Here is a 16,577-nt window from a genome sequence, read left to right as displayed (position 1 = left end):
GAATGTATTTGGAAATGCTCATTTAAAACTAAAATGCAAATCTTAGCCTTTAAATGCAAGAAGAAATATTTGTGACCTAGTAAAGTGACTGATAAACATGCTAAGATAGTCATGTATGGATAGTCCGAACATGCATAGTATTATGTAGAAGACAGAAATAAAAATAGAAATCATTTGAAGAAAATCTGGCAAGGAATATAATGATTCAGAAGAATTTACAGGCAACAAGCAGCAGTGTTTTGTGTGTGTATGTGAAAAATTACTAGGTGGAAATAAAATCCAGTTCTTTAAACAGCAGACCCAGGTAAACATTGTCCTAATAACACATCCAGTTAAAAACGGAACATAAATGTTGACAATTTGTTTAGAAAAAAAGTTTTGAAAATGTTTGACGAGCTCTGCTTATTGTTCTTACACTCATCACCGTCATGCTTAGATGCCATACGAATAATTAAGAGACACTAATTTGGTATTCAGGCTATTCAAAGTTCACTCCCAAAGTTCATTTCCAAAGGGAGTTCAATACTGATAACTTAGGTTAAGTGTCACCTGCCATTGGCCTTACTGTATGGAGGCAAATACAAACAGATGTCACGTGCATTGTGCTTTAAAGTTAGAAAAACCTGCCCGATCTTTGTGTCAGAGAGTTCCCACTTAGCAACTGAAAACGCAGACTGTGCGTTCCCTAGAGGGGAAGTTATTTTAGGGACGAGGATGGGATGGATTCCCCCTCTACCCTACAAATAAATCACCGAGGAGGAGCACCCTGAGCTAGTGGCACAACAACAGCCAGCAGGGAACTGCCAGCTCCCCTCCCCCGGTGCCATCCACCACCTCCCTCCCCCGCCAGTGTGTGACTGGCTCCTGGGGCGAATGGCTCCGCTGGAAGGGAACGCGTGCGACAGGCGGTAGGAGCTGGTGACAGGGTTGAGCTCCTACTTTCATGCAAATCTCCCCTCCCTCGCAAGCCAACGCTTGCGGTCCCCCAGCCCGGGAGAGCTCGCTCCGCTGCCACAGAGTAACCCCCAAGCTTCCCTGACTTTCTTCGCGCTCTGCTTCCAGGTGTCGTAGCCTGTGCTCTCCGGGCAGCAGCGGGAGCAGGGCAGCGGCCAGGATGAAGGCGGCTTTGAAGGTACTGCGCCCGGGATGGGGATGCTCGTGGACCAGACAGCCGCTCTCCCGTCTGGAGGGAGCCGGCTCGGGGAGGGGAGCGCCGGGAGGAGGATGAGAGCGGGGCGGGAGGTGCGGACTCCAGGTGTCCCGGGAGAGAAGCGGGAAGCGGAGAACTTGGCGCCGCGGGGTGGGGTTGGGGCTTGGCTGTCTTGAAGGGAGAAACGACGTGGTCCAAGGGCCCCTCCTCGCCTGGGGCGGGGGTGAGATCTCTAGCTGGGGGCTTGAGGGAGGCGGGCACCTCAGCCCCCTCCGGGCACTTGGGAGCTGGGCCGGCTGCTGCTCCGGCGGCCGCCGTGTGGTGGCTCATGGCTGCGCTGCCTCCTCCCTCCTGCTGGGCTCGCAGCGTGCGGCGCGCTGACCGCCGCCTTCAGTCCGCAGCCAGAGCCAGCAGCGGCGGCGGCACCTCGGCTGGGCTGGGCTCCCCCCTCGCTCTGGGCGTCTCGCCGCCTTTTCCTGTCTGCATCCGATTCCGAGTCCTCCCCCTCCCCCCGCCATTTTCACCCGGGAGCGGCGCCGGGGCTTCCCGGGCACTCGGCGGGGGGATCTGCGCCGCGCCTGGGGCTCCCACCAACTTTTCACGCGGCTGTCTCTCTCTGCCTCTCCCCTCCCGCCTCCCTGTCCCTCTCCCGCCGCCCCTGCTGCTGCTCCTGCGGGAAGTTTTCCATGAGCGCCCCTCCGGTGATCCGGCCGCCCAGCCCTTTGCAGCCGGCGGCGGGGGCTGCTCCCGGCGGCGGCATCTCCTTTCACCTCCAGATCGGGCTGAGCCGGGAGCCGGTGCTGCTGCTGCAGGACTCCTCGGGGGAATTCAGCCTGGCGCACGTCCGGGAAATGGCTTGCTCCATCGTGGACCAAAAGGTAAGAGGGGACCCAGAGGCGGAGCTCTCGCCCTCGGAACTTCCCTGTTGCCCAGCTGGTCCCCCGCCGCTCGGGGGTCTCGCTCCGGGATGAATGCAGCGATCGCGGGGAGAGACTCGCTCCTGCTCCCGCTGGCGCCTGGCTCCGTTCTCCACGGCTTGCCCCGTGTACTAGTTGTGCAAGTCTCGCTCGGGACGCCGGCCAGGCTGGCTGGCTTGCTGCTCGAATGGCTCAGTCGCCATGCGGGCAGGGCCCGGTTTACAAGCCTCCCCTCCATCAGTGCGCTTTGGAGGGGTGGGGAGGGGACGAAGCTGGCCGGGAGGGGGAGGAGGGGTGGCACAATAACTTCCTTCCAGTGTTACTCCCTCCCAGCCCCGGTGGCAGAGGAAACTTTCCACTTTACAAACTGGGAACCAAGCCAGTAGGTAGCGTTTCACGCGTTCTCCTTCCCAGGCAGGCCATGTCCAGCAATCCAGGCGCCCTCTGTCCCCTTGCGCTCGGTGCCATTTGATGCAGGCTTTAACCTTGCAAGTTGACACACTTATCATGTATTATGTGGCACTTTAATGCGGGTCTGCTGGCGTCTCCAGAGGACAGGGGGAGATTTTTTCTGCAGCTGGGCGGTAACATGATAGGGAGGGTAAACCGCAAAGATCTATTGCCCTAGTTCCCCATCAAACGATGACAACAGGCTAAACAAGCTCTTTAGCGCTTATGAAACGCTTGGCTTTTAAAAAGCATTTTGGGGACAAATTGAGCTGGGTGAAAACGGAAGTGATGATAAGTGGCAGGCGCCAGTCTGTGCAGTACAAAGGGATGTGGGGTAGAGGGAGGTCGCTGGAATGAGCTGGTGCTGAATTTCAGCCTTGGGAATTGGCAGGTGACCTCTGTGTAAAATGAGGCTAATTGAATCGCTCCCTGTCAACAGCCCTTCTGATCTTTGTAGTTGTAGAACCACTGACTAGCTGAAATCCTGTGTAGAATGCTGAGCAGAAATCTTTGTCCCAGGAAGTTATGAAGTGACAAACTTTGTAAAGATGACACATATTTGCTTGGTTTGCTTTTCATTTGGAATTCTGGTATAATTATTAGTCAACCTGAAATCTAGTAAACGTCACATCTGCCCTTAGCTCTCTCCACCTCCCCTTCATTGGTAAACCCACCTAAACTGGCAATCACACATTTTCAAAATAATATTTTTTGCTCTCTTCTGTTGGAGTGGGAAAGACCCACACAAACAGGTGACTCTGACTATAGAGGGGAAAAGAGTGAAAATGATGAGACATGGTGTAGTCAGATATCCAAAATAAACAAACTGAAAGAGTAAAGAAACCATTTCTCTCTAATTTTTTCATTATAATGATCTCAGGTATAATAAGTAAAAGAATTTCAGGCAGGGGCATGTGCGTGTTTTTAGGTTGATGGTTTCACTTTAAGTCTTGGTGTAAATCAGACAAAGTTTCCTTAAATGTGGTGAACTTTTCCATTTTGTTTATTACAGTGTATTTAATAAACGTGGTTTCAAAACAGTTAGAACGTGTCAGCGTAGATTTTAAAATATCTACTTTTAAAACACATTTTAAGAAGAGGTTATTTGTTTTGATGTGCACACTTATTTAATTAAATTCAATATGGAAAACGTATCCTTTTGTTTAATATTACAGTGTTTATTTTCAAAGCTAGACAGAAGCAGATTGCTTTCTATATAGAAGGCAGACATGAAGTACTTTTATCCATTCGACCATTCATAACTTATTGTACGGGAAATAATGGAACCTAGATCACTGCATCCATTGTTCATAGTTTTGTGCCCAGACTAGCATATTTATTTAATCTGTTTGAAGTATTCCAGTGTGCGGTATTTTGTGTCTGTAACATTATTTCACAACACTAGTATGTTGCCTAAAGAAGGACTACTAATTTAAATAAATTGGCTCTCATGTCTGATATACTGTTTTTAGTAAGAACTGGCATAAAAATCTTAAACAGTTATATTTAGTAACTGTAACATATAACTTCACTTGAAAAAGAAATAGATAATGAGGAGTTTTTCTTTGTAGTGTCCTCAAATGTGGGTCTCTCTCATTCCCATGGTCCATCAGAGCCCCAGTTTGTTTTTGTTCAGGAGATGCTGCAAAGGTCATCTGTTTTTCCAGGCTTTGGGGGGAGAGAAGAGCTTGAGGGAGGGGAATGGTTGAAGAAAGGTAGATTTGTTGCTGGTGGCTTATATCTTTTTGGTAAAGAGTAATTTATAAATTATTTGTACTGGAGGAATTTCCCCACCCTACAAACACCTACATAGCATAACTTTATTTGCATGAGTAGTCTCATTATACACAATATTATTTGCATAAGTAAAGTTACTCTTTGTTGTAAGTATATGTAGGATTGAGTTCTTAGTTTTTGTCTTTTAAAAGATTGCACAAGCATCTCGAGCTACTGGGTAGAATATTTCAATATGTATGACTAAATTAAATACGTCTTCTTCTGTTATCATAAAGTTAGTGTACAAAAATATGAAGCTGATGGCTGTATACATGTTGAAAGCACACTAGTAGCAGTGAGTACAGTGTCAACATCTTGCAGTTGATTGTACAAGAATTCTGAGATTCTTTCAATTAAGAAAGAAATGAAGAAGCGATAATAAAGGCTAATCTAGCAAAGAACAATTTAACCTTTTATGGAGTAAGTGTCCCTTCAACTGCTTATTTTCTCTATATTTTTATTCTGAACTATTTTATGCTCAAGAGCTTGAAAGAAGGTTTTTTTTATTGTTGTTGTTAAGAGCCTGTTTTCCTGTTACCTTACCACATGCTTGTTATTTTTGCAAGAGCATAGCACTGTAACTTGTTTAAATTTTAAGCATTTGCTTACTTTTGATATTACAGGAAATTGTAACTTGCTTGTCAAGGTTAAGAAGGAAATTTCATGGAAGTGACTGTTGTACTGAAACATCACACTGTTCTCAAGTACTTTTGTGCCTGTAAAGTAGGTACCTACTACTTACCAGGCAAGTACTATGTTTTATGTAATCTGTTCCAAATTTGTACCATGAGGCATTAGACTGGGATTCAGGAGATGCAATTTAAATTAATTTAATTATTCAATTTTGGTTGCCATATTAGACTGTAATATTAGACATATTAGACTTTCCCTCTTTTATGGTGATCATAAACTCACTCTAGCTATAGGGTTGCTCACATATGTCTCCCCTAAATTAGGCCACGATCCTGCAGGAAAGTCTGTGCAGACAGACCCTGTGCCTCTACAGAATCTCACTGAAGTCAGTGCAGCATTGCATGAATGCAGAGGTTCACTTGTGTTGGGTCTCACTGCAAGACTGGTGCCTTTGCCCCGATCCTGTAAAGATTTATGCACGTTTAACTTTATGCAATGTAAGTAGCACTATTAAAGTAAATGAAACCTCTCACAGTGCATTAAGTTAAGCACATGCTTGTAGGATTAGGCCCACGTAGTTTATGGATCATGTGCATGTATATGTGAGTAATGATAGTATCTGAAATATAAAGATTAAGGTGCTTTTATTTTGTAAGCGAATATGGTTACATTAGCAACTAATAATGTGAATGACATGGGTGGTGAAGGGAAGGAAAAAGATTGTTGTCAAAAGTGTATTGTTCTGTGTTGGCCACAAAAAGTGCTATTGCATGAGTATCATCCTGAGATAGTTATATGGAGGGGGGAACATGTTGACCTTTTATCAGGGTGCAGTGGTACATGTCAATTGGCAACATGAACTCAAACATCTCTGAATCTGTTAAGAACTGCTCTGAAGCTGACTAAATTGAATCCCCTTGAAATATATGTGATTCATAGCTAGAACCGCTAAAACAAAATTCTTCGGGATTGTTCATGTGGGGTTATTTGTTCTTCATCTGAGGTGGAGTAAAATTGTCAAAGTGGTGATATAATTGAAAAGGAATGAGAATTACCAGAAAATGTCAGCACTTGACTTTTAGAATATTTCCTCCATAAGACTGAGAAAATATTGCAAAATAAAAGTTTTGTTGTCTGTAGACACAGAACTTGAATTATCGTCCTTTTGGGGTTTATCTGAACACAATAGAATGCTTCTTCAGGCTGAGATTTAAGGGAACACATTGTTTTGGCAGTCATTAAGAAAGTAAGAATACCTTATTTTGTGCCACACACTGATAAATACAATGCGGGGGGGGGGGGGGGGAGCTGAATTTTATACATGTTTTCTAATTATCTGAAAGTATTTGTTTCTGTTAGTATCTGATGTGTTGTTGTAGTGTGCTGTTGTACCGAGCTTCTTTGATTGAGACAATTCATATATTATTGCTAATAAAAATGCGGCTAATTGGTGGGGTAGCCATAGAATTTGTGTCATTTTACAAGCTTTCAATCCTCAAATGAATATGTTATTTAGTTCTCTGACATGAAGACATGGATTTTTATGAGGTATAACCATTAATATTTTAACATCAAACACTGGCTGGCTCATCTTCTTTCCCTGTGGATGCTATAGGCAGCAGTAGACCGATGAGTGCAACTGTTGGGACCCAGTCTTGTCTCTTTCCAGGCCCACAGAGTTGACATTCCTCAAGCTCATGTGATAGGCTGTGGATGAATATTCCAGAGAGCTCAGCAGTCATGATGTGTGCCTTGTGTGTTTCAAATTGGTCTTTGTGTGGCTACTACACTGCCTCATGTTGGATTACTTCTGCTTCTGGGATGAGTAATCTGTGTGAGTGATATATGTGAGTCCTAAACTGGCCAGAATATGGTTACAGCTAATGCTACAGGAGTGTTAATTTGTGTCTGTTGTTAAAAAGTGAAGAGAGACAGATTTCGGCCTTTGTATGCCATAAAACTTTATTCAGATATAACCAATTACAACTTTGCAGTATTACTGAATTTTCACAATAAAGAATGTTGTATTTTTACAAACAGACCATTTAGTAACAGAAAAATGGAAACAAAATAAAACAAAGGTAGAGATGTATTGCAGGCAGAATAATGCATCCATATACACTTTGATGTAGACATTTGCTGTTAGCAACAGGCATCTGAGTAGTAACAGACTGGAGCTGGACACTTCTCATGAATTCCTGAACCAAGGTACCCCACCTCTCATGGACATATGATAAACATAATTAGCTGCAGAAAGTTACCTGCTTACAGTCTTCCTGGCTGTCTTTGGTCAGGGGCACCTAATATGGCCCTAACATAGTTAGCCACCGTTCTCTAATCAATGACCTGAATGGGGAAAAGGGACTTTTATCTAAGGAAAAAATTAATATTAAAAAGTGCTTTCCCTTGTCTGCAAGGGTTTTCAAACAGCCCCAGAAAACACATAGGGTTTATTTGTTCCACTCTGCATAAACCATCCTAAAGTAAACAAGAGTTTGACAGTAATCAAAGAAATCCCTTCCTAGGGGTGGGAATGAAGTAAGTGAGGTTAGTAAAGAGACAGACAGAGAATTGCTTCTTTGTCTTGTCTTTTAATTGCAGTGAAGGACATATACTCAGAATCAAGAGGATTTTCCCCTCTGTGAACAAAACTCATAGCCTTCCACTAAGCATGCAAGCAGGAGGGATGCCTATGTTTGCTACACATTAGGGCAGTGGTCCCCAAACTTTTGAGGGTTGTGCAGCCCCTTACCCCTGTCTGCGAGCCCCCCCCCCCAAGCTGGGAGTGGGGCCATGGCTTGGCGTGGCTTGGGGTGGGGTGGGGTGGGGTGGGAGGGAGGGAATATGGACAGGGTAAGGGGGCCGAGGCTGGGGCCACAGCTGTGGGTGAGTCTGAGGCCTGCTCGGGGCGAGGGTGGGAACAGAGCCGCAGCCAGGCTGTGGTGGGGGCCAGCAGCTAGGCCCATGGCCAGGTGTGGCTCCCCTCCCCGCCTTGTCCCCAGCCTCAGAGTTACGGCCATTGCCAAGGCTGGGGACGGGGCCACGTGCGTGTGGGACCGTGAGCTGGGAACATGGCTGGAGGGTGGATCGGAGCACAGTTAGGGGTGGGGTGGGGCTGGGTAGCGCTCCCTCCCCACCCCCGGGGAGCTGGCCAAGGCCTCCTGCTCCCCTCAGGTGGTCCTCCATGCCCCCCTAGGGGAGCGTGCCCTACACTTCGGGAACCTCTGCATTAGGATATACCTACACACCTTATCTTGTTCTATAGAAGAAGGAATGGATATTCCACTCACCTACACATCTGTATTCTCTGGGACCTTTAAACAGAGGCAGACAGGTAACAAAGCATTAAATCCCCAGTATGACAGGTATCACAATTTCCTGCAATATCCTTGGAAGGCCTTATTGTATTAAGGTGGGCCGGGATTGTATGTAATTTCCCTAGGGGCAAGATGTGACAGATGTGAGACCTGGGACATGTAAAGGAGTTCGAGACTATATTGAATTGTGCCAGATAAGTATGAACTTTCTAGGACAGTAAGTGGATTTCCTGGGGAATTCCAAGGGAGTAGCAAATGCAAATTCCACATCTCTGATTATGCAAAACTCAAGGCATAGCTTCAAAAGGCTTGGTGAGAGGCCAACTGCCTGCTCATTCCCTATTATGGAAAGCAAGATCAAAGACCCAGGCTGTATAAAGATATGGCTGAGCTGCCCAAACTTCATTCTGGTTCCTGATCTAAAGATTTAATTTGAACTTTTAACCACAGGAAAAACACAATTTTGGGGTTTAGAAGACTGACATCTACCAGAGTCCTATGTTGGAGTTGGAGGTGGTCTATGGTAAGCTTTTTAGCATGAGTGTAGGTTCATATATTGTTTTTATATGCTTTCTCTGTAATGCTTTTATTTTAAGAATAAAGGTGCTAGATTGGAAGAAGCTGTATGGTAACTTAACTGCTGGTAATACATAGGGTTGCCAGGCGTCTGGCTTTTGACTGGAACAGTCGAAAAGGGACCCTGGAAGCTCTGGTCAGCATTGCTGACGGGGCTGCTAAAAGTCCAGTCGGCAGCCTAGCAAGGTTAAGGCGGGCTCCTTGCCTGCCCTGGCTCCATGTGGCTCGCACGAGCGGCCAACATGTCCGGCTCCTAGGCGCAGGAGCGGCCACGGAGGCTCCGCATGCTGCTCCCACCCCGAGCGCCAGCTTTGCAGCTTCCATTGGCTGGCAGCGTTCAGAACCTCCGGCCCCTCAGCCTAGGAGCCGAACATCCAGGATGCTTCCAGGAGCTGCCCCAACTCCCTGCCCCAGCCCTGAGCCCTCTCCCGCACCCCAAACCCCCTCATTCCCAGCCCCCACCCCAGAGTCTGTGCCCCCAGCCAGAGCCCTCCACTCACACCCCAGCCCTCTGCCCCAGCCCCCTCCAGCCCCCTGAACCTCTCATTTCTGTCTCATCTGGATCCTGCACCCCCAGCCAGAGCCCTCGCCCCCTCCCGCATCCCAACCCCCTGCCCCAGCCTGGTGAAAGTGAGTGAGGGTGCGGGAAAGCGAGCATCAGAGAAAGGGGGGATGGAGTGAGCGGGGGGTCAGGGCCTCGCAGAAGCGGTGGGGCCTCAGGGCTAGGGTGGGGGAAGGGTGTTCGGTTTTGTGCGATTAGAAAGTTGGCAACCTTAGCAATACACTGGTCATAGCCCAGAGAGAAAGCAAAGCACATGCCGCCTTTTAGGGAGACTGATTTGCTGGGGATATTGAATGTATGGCAGGGAGCTCTGCAGCTTTAAAACCCCTGGTCAGAGGGAATTAGATGTACATCTCCACCCACCCAAGGTGATGGCTGGGAGCTGGAAACCTTTAAGGGGGTGCCATTACGTGACCGTGGAGTGGGAATATAGGTAAAGTTATTCTGAAATTGTGATACCCTAAATGAACTTTCTGATCTAACTTGAGCCTTTCATTCAGAATCTCTCTCTCCCTTCTGTGTACCTCCTGAATAAACAACCTACCTAGCTTTTTTTTTTTTTCCTGCTGAATGAATATAGGCCCTTTTTCTCTCATACAAAAGAGATACCTAATTAAAACTGAACTGCATATATAATTTCAAATAGGAAATATTCTTTTTAGAGACAAATCAACAGTATACTTATCTGAAACAGAGGAAGAAAGTGGAGATATATCTGAGCCATGGATCATTTTTCTAAGAGCAACATAAGCAGAGCTTCAGTTTATAGTATAACAATATTATTGCAGGTAAATAACATTACAAGTAGTTTACAGATAACAGAACTGATTATAAAACAATTAGATAGTTTTGAAGTATACAAAGAACAAGATCCAGATAAATTGTGAAGTAAGCAGATAAATATGATCCTTTTTTAATTGGTCTTTAAAATTTTTTTAGTAGCTTTGAGAGATTTCTAAAGATTTGAAAGTATTAAGCTTTAATAAAAAAAGATCCAAAGGCAAACCCAGAAACTATAAGCCAATGTGTGTAACAGTAGCTTTTTGGGGGAATTATTTTAAGGAATGTGGTGAGGGAACAACTGGAAAAGACTAGTTAGATTAACAGGAGTCAGTTTTGATTAGGCAAAGGAAATAGTGGAGTAAGTAACTTTTGTGGTGGGGTAGTTGTATCCCTGCCATTATAGGCAAGGGAAATTTGGTGGGTATAGCATAGTTATATCTTCTGAAAGCATTTGACATGGTTCCATATTAGAGATTAAAGGCTACAAAAAGAAGAGTCACATAGAATGAGAGGTAGAATGAGGTGAGAATGGGCTTATCAACAGAACCATTGAAACTTTTGCAGGCTTGAAAGGGGTTACAAATGGAGTATTCCAAGTGGTTGTTTTAGGAACTCTGTACATTTATATATAATTAGGGCTGACAAGTAATGAAAACAATTAATCGCGATGAATCACACTGTTAATAATAGAATACCTTTTATTTAAATATTTTTGGATGTTTTCCACATTTTCAAATATATTGATTTCAATTATAACACAGAATACAAAGTGTACAGTGCTTACTCTATATTTATTTTGATTACAAATATTTGCACTGTAAAAAACAAAAGAAATAGTATTTTTCAATTCACCTAATGCAAGTACTATAGTTGCACATGAAAGTTGAACTTACAAATGTAGAATTATGTACAAAAAATACCTGCATTCAAAAATAAAACAATGTAAAACGTTAAAGCCTACAAGTCCACTCAGTTCTATTTCTTGTTCAGCCAATTGCTCAAACAAGTTTTACATTTGCAGGAGATAATGCTGCCCACTTCTAGTTCACAATGTCACCTGAAAGTGAGAACAGGTGTTATGGCACTGTTTTAGCCAGCGTTGCAATAAATTTACCTGCCAGATGCATTAAAGAGTCACATGTCCCTTCATGCGTCAACCACTATTTCAGAGGACATGCAGAACCTGTCATCAGCATGGATGCATGATAACAACCTAAAGCAGTGCGGACCGGCACATGTTCATTTTTATTATCTGAGTCAGATGCCATCAGCAGAAGATTGATTGTCTTTTTTGGGGTTTGGGTTCTGTAGTTTCCGCATTGGAGTGTTGCTCTTCTAAGACTTCTGAAAGCTTGCTCCACACCTCATCCCTCTCAGATTTTGAAAGGCACTTCAGATTCTTAAACCTTGGGTCAAGTGCTGTAGCTATCTTTAGAAATCTCACATTGGTACCTTCTTTGCGTTTTGTCAAATTTGCAGCGAAAGTGTTCTTAAAATGAACATGTGCTGAGTCATTATCTGAGACTACTATAACATGAAATATATGGCAGAATGCGGGTAAAATAGAGCCAGAGACATACAATTCTCCCCCAAGGAGTTCAGTCACAAATTCAATTAATGCATTAGTTTTTGAATGAGTGTCGGCAGCAGGAAGCATGTCCTCTGGAATGGTGGCCGAAGTATGAAGAGGCATATGAATGTTTAGCATATCTGGCACATAAATCCTTTGCAATGCAGGTTATAAAAAGTCCCATGCAAGCGCCTGTTCTCGCTTTCTGGTGACATTGTAAATAAGAAGTTTTATCTTCCATAAATGTAAACAAACGTGTTTGTCTTAGTGATTGGCTGAACGAGAAGTAGGATTGAGTGGACTTGTAGGCTGTAAAGTTTTGCATTGTTTTGTTTGTGAGTGCAGTTATGTAACAAAAATCTACATTTGTTAGTTGCACTTTCATGATAAAGAGATTGCACTATAGTACTTGTATGAGGTGAATTGAAAAATACTGTTTCTTTTGTTTATCATTTTACAGTGCAAATATTGGTAATAAAATATTAATACAAAGTGAGCAGTGTAGACTTTGTATTCTGTGTTGTAATTGAAATAACTATATTTGAAAATGTAGAAAAACTTCCAAAATATTTAATACATTTCAATTGGTATTCTATTGTTTAACAATGCAATTAAAACTGTGATTAATCATGATTATTTTTTTAATTGTGATTAATTTTTTTGCATTAATCGTGTGAGTTAACAGTGATTAATCAACAGCCCTAATAATAATAATTTCATTGTGAGCTAATTTGAGAACAAAATCTCAGAGCTCGATGCAGACTTCTATTACTTTTTCTATGACTGTTTCCTTTAATGAAATCCCATTGACCTTGCTGGGAATTCCACATTCTTAATATTAAAGAGATCCGAGCTATGGAGGAGAACTTCACAGAGAATTTTGCCTATAGTTTCCATATGATGATGAAGTTGGAAGTAGAGTATATAATGAGGGGCAATGCAATCAGATTAAAAAAGACTGGTATTACTTAGGAGACTTGCTCATGTGATGCTAAATGCAATTAAATGTAGAAAGGTTTATGATTATTATTATATACTGGGGATGAGGGAGGAACCTATCACCCAGCAGATAGAAGATCTGGGGATTATCTCGGAAAAATAATGGAACTAAGGGACAATCACTATAAAGACAAACAATATACAAGATTTTATTGGTGGTGTGATGGATTGTAAAACTCTCACTATATGAGACATTGGTTAGACTCCCATCTGTGGAACTGTATGCAGTAGTGGTCATTGAACCATATGAGGGAAGTTATTTCCTTGAAGACAGTGCATTGTAGATCAATAAAAATGTTTGAAGAGCCTAATTTATAAAAGAAGATTAAAGGTGTTGTGCTTGCACTTGCTGAAAAAGTGGCAGCCGAAGTGACTTAGTACATTAAGGGGTAAGTGTGGGAGGAGGGAGAGGAGAAAGATGAAGTTAAGCTTAAGAGTGAAAGACTGGAATATTAGGCTATGTGATCCTTCCTGGTTTTTATGAGAATATGATAATTTGACCTAATGTCCTCTAAAATGTGAATGATACCTGGATTTGTTTTTCTTGCATGAGTTCTAATATGTTTCTGTGTTACTTTGAAAAATCAATAATAATTCTGAAAAATCTTAGCAAAAATGGAGTAAAGAGGGAAGGAATATTCATCACAGAATGTTAAGTTACTTGTTGTCACACATTGTGAGCAAATTCTAATGTCAATTTTTTGCCACCCAGTTGACATTGGACATATATTGGTGTTGGAATGATGTAATGCTGCCTTTTTCTGGCCTTATTAAGATCTGGAGGATCCAGGTATAGAATCACAGAAATATAGGGCTGGAAGGAGCCTCAAGAAGTCATCTATTCCTGCCCCCCCATGCTGAGGAAGGATCAAATACACCTAGACCATCCCTGACAGATGTTTGTCTAACTTGTTTCGTAAACCTCAAACGAAAGGCATTCTACAACCTCCTTGGGAACCCTATTCCAGTGCTTAATTATCCTTACAGTTGGAAAGTTTTTCCTAATATCTAACCTAAATCATCTTTGGTGCAGATTCAACTGATTACTTCTTGTCTTACCTTCAGTGGAGAACAATTGATAACTGATCTCTTTATAACAGCCCTTAACATATTTGAAGACTGTTATCAGGTCCCTTTTCAGTCTTCTTTTTTCAAGACTAAACATACCTATTTTTTTAACCTTTCCTCATAGGGTCATATTTTCTAAACCTTTTATCGTTTCTGTAGCTCTCCTTTGGACGCTTTCCAGTTCTTCCACATTGTGACATTCCCCAAGATACAATATAGCTCAGTGGTTTGAGCATTGGCCTGCTAAACCCAGGGTTGTGAGTTCAATCCTTGAGGGGGTCATTTAGGGATTTGGGGATTGGTCCTGCTTTGAGCAGGTGGTTGGACTAGATGACCTCCTGCGGTCCCTTCCAACCCTGATATTCTATGATCAGGACTGATGGCCGGCTGTGTCCCCTCAATTCTGCAAACTGGGGTGCCTTTTACGCTGCTTTGCTCTGAGAGCAACCACTCCTGGTCAGCTCACACACAGCCTCCAGCATGTACATCTCTCCCAGCTATATTGTATGAGTGCTATAGTCATGAATTACACTGCAGGGCAACACCAACAAACTCCCAGTCCTAGACTTTCCCACAGAAATGTGCATCTTACACTGCTCAGCACCCTCCTGGGCAATCTAAGCTTATATAAAGTCCGTCATTTCATTAATAGAAAATGATATGCACAAATCTTGTTATCCCAAATGAAGTTTTCCAAACACTTCCATCCAAATACACACTGGTTTAGATAAAACGATAAAACAAGTTTATTAACTAGAAAGATAGATTTTAAGTGATTACAAGTAATGATGCATAAAAATCAGAATTAGTTACAAGAAAACAAAAGATAAAACAAAATTAGTATCTTAATAATATCTAATTTAACAAGCTAAATAAATTCAAAGCAAAGGCTTCGCTCACCACATGCTCTAGCAGGCTTACCAACTGGAATCCTTTCAGCCAGGACTCCTCCCCCAGTTCAGTATTAATTTCCTTGCCCTTCAGGTGGTGGTGTTTCTGTGAGCAGAAAGGAAGGGAAGAGTAACTTGAGGCATCTGTTCCACATTTTCATACTTTGAGAATCATCTCCAGCTGAGGTTCAGGAGACAGAAGGCCTGGGGCACGGTAACCTCAAGCTATTTCTTTGCCGAAGTGTGGATTTCTCTCACACCCTTTTTCCTGCTGAAGAATGGCCACTTAACCAGTTGATAGTCCATTTGATTTTGTTGACACCTGGGTGAGGCATCAGTTTCCCTTTTGTCTTTGAGGAACTAGTTTGTGTCTGCTTTTCCGAACTTGGAACATATCTCAGTAATGTTATACAGTAGAATCTTATAATTTTACATACGGTGTTGCCACACATATTTTGCCAGGATAATAATGAGCAGCAAATTATGAGTTTTCAAATGATACTTCACCAGGCATCTTTGTACAAAATTTATCATAGTCTTGTAAAAGGGGTGAACATAAGGGTACAGGCTGTCCCACATTTTTCTTGAAGTGTGGGGCCCATAAATGAACATAATACTGCAGTTGAGGCCTCATCAGATCTGAGTAGAGTGGGATGATTATCTCCTATTTTGTACATCTGACACTCCTGTTAATATATCCCAGAATTATATTAGCCTTTTCTGCAACTGCGTCATATTGTTGGTGCATATTCAATTTATCATCCACTATTTTCCTTCCTAAGTGTACTACTTTGCACTTGTATTTTTTGAATTTCATTTTGTTGAATTCAGATCACTTCTTCAGTGTGTCAAGGTCATTTTGAATTCTAATCCTGTCCTCCAAAGTGCTTCTCGTCCTTCCCAGCTTGATGTCATCCACAAATTTTATAAGCATACTCCCCACTCCATTACCCCAGCCATTAATGAAAACATTGGATAGTACCAGACATAGGATTGATCCTTGTGGAATCCTATGAGATACGCCTTCCCAGTCTGACATCGAACCACTGATTACTCTTTGAGTATGGTCTTTCAACATTTTTGCATCCACCTTGTATTAATTTCATCTAGACCACATTTCCCTAGTTTGCTTATGAGAATGTTATGTGGGACTGTATCAAAAGCCTTACTATAATCAAAGTCATGTCTACAGCTTCCCCTTATCCACTAGGCCAGTGATTCCCAAACTTGTTCCGCCAGTTTGTTTACCTGCCGCATCTGCAGGTTCGGCCGATGGTGGCTCCCAGTGGCCGCGGTTCGCTGCTCCAGGCCAATGGGAGCTGCTGGAAGCGGCGCGGGCTGAGGGACGTACTAGCCGCTGCTTCTAGCAGCTCCCATTGGCCTAGAGCAGCGAACTGCGGCCACTGGGAGCCGCGATCGGCTGAACCTGCGGACACGGCAGATAAACAAACCGGCCTGGCCTGCCTGGGGCTTTCCCTGCACAAGCGGCAGAACAAGTTTGGGAACCACTTCATTAGGCCAATAACCAGGTCAAAGAAGAAAATTAGGTTGGTTTGTCATGATTTGTTCTTGACAAATCCATGTTGGCTATTACTTGTATCCTGTTATCCTCTAGGTGCTTACAAACAGATTGCAGTTTTGTTGTAGCTGTGTTGGTTCCAAGGTAATTAGAGAGACCTGAAGAAGTGCTTTCTGTAGCTGGAAAGCTTGTTTCTTTCACCAACAGAGGTTAGTTCAATAAAAGATATCACCTCACCCACCGTGTGTTTCTTCAAACTGATTGTTTAATTTATTCCAGTATCTTTCCAGATAGGTGGAGTGGTCTATAATTCTCCAGGGCCTCTTTATTCCCTTTTTTAAAGATGGGTACTCTGTTTGCCCTTCTT

General features: G+C 43.2%; 1 protein-coding gene across 3 annotated transcripts in view; it reads left to right on the top strand.

Moving 5' to 3' along the window:
* Positions 1-1,469: 1,469 nt before the first annotated feature.
* The window catches only part of PRKD1 (protein kinase D1), a 316,426-nt gene continuing 301,318 nt past the window's right edge, over positions 1,470-16,577 (top strand). Inside the window, exon 1 of one of the 3 annotated variants that reach the window (XM_054027843.1) lies at positions 1,470-2,028. In XM_054027843.1, coding sequence (XP_053883818.1) covers positions 1,837-2,028 — 192 coding nt within the window. In that variant the 5' untranslated portion in view covers positions 1,470-1,836. Of the gene's footprint in view, positions 2,029-8,748; positions 8,767-16,577 lie in introns of those variants that run through there. The other 2 variants (XM_054027842.1, XM_054027844.1) reach the window with 2 other exon arrangements.

The sequence above is a fragment of the Malaclemys terrapin genome, chromosome 4, assembly GCF_027887155.1.
Source record: "Malaclemys terrapin pileata isolate rMalTer1 chromosome 4, rMalTer1.hap1, whole genome shotgun sequence".
Classification (NCBI taxonomy): domain Eukaryota; kingdom Metazoa; phylum Chordata; order Testudines; family Emydidae; genus Malaclemys; species Malaclemys terrapin.
The sequence above is the reverse complement of the archived record's forward strand: the minus strand, read 5'-3'. Positions and strand labels throughout refer to the sequence as shown.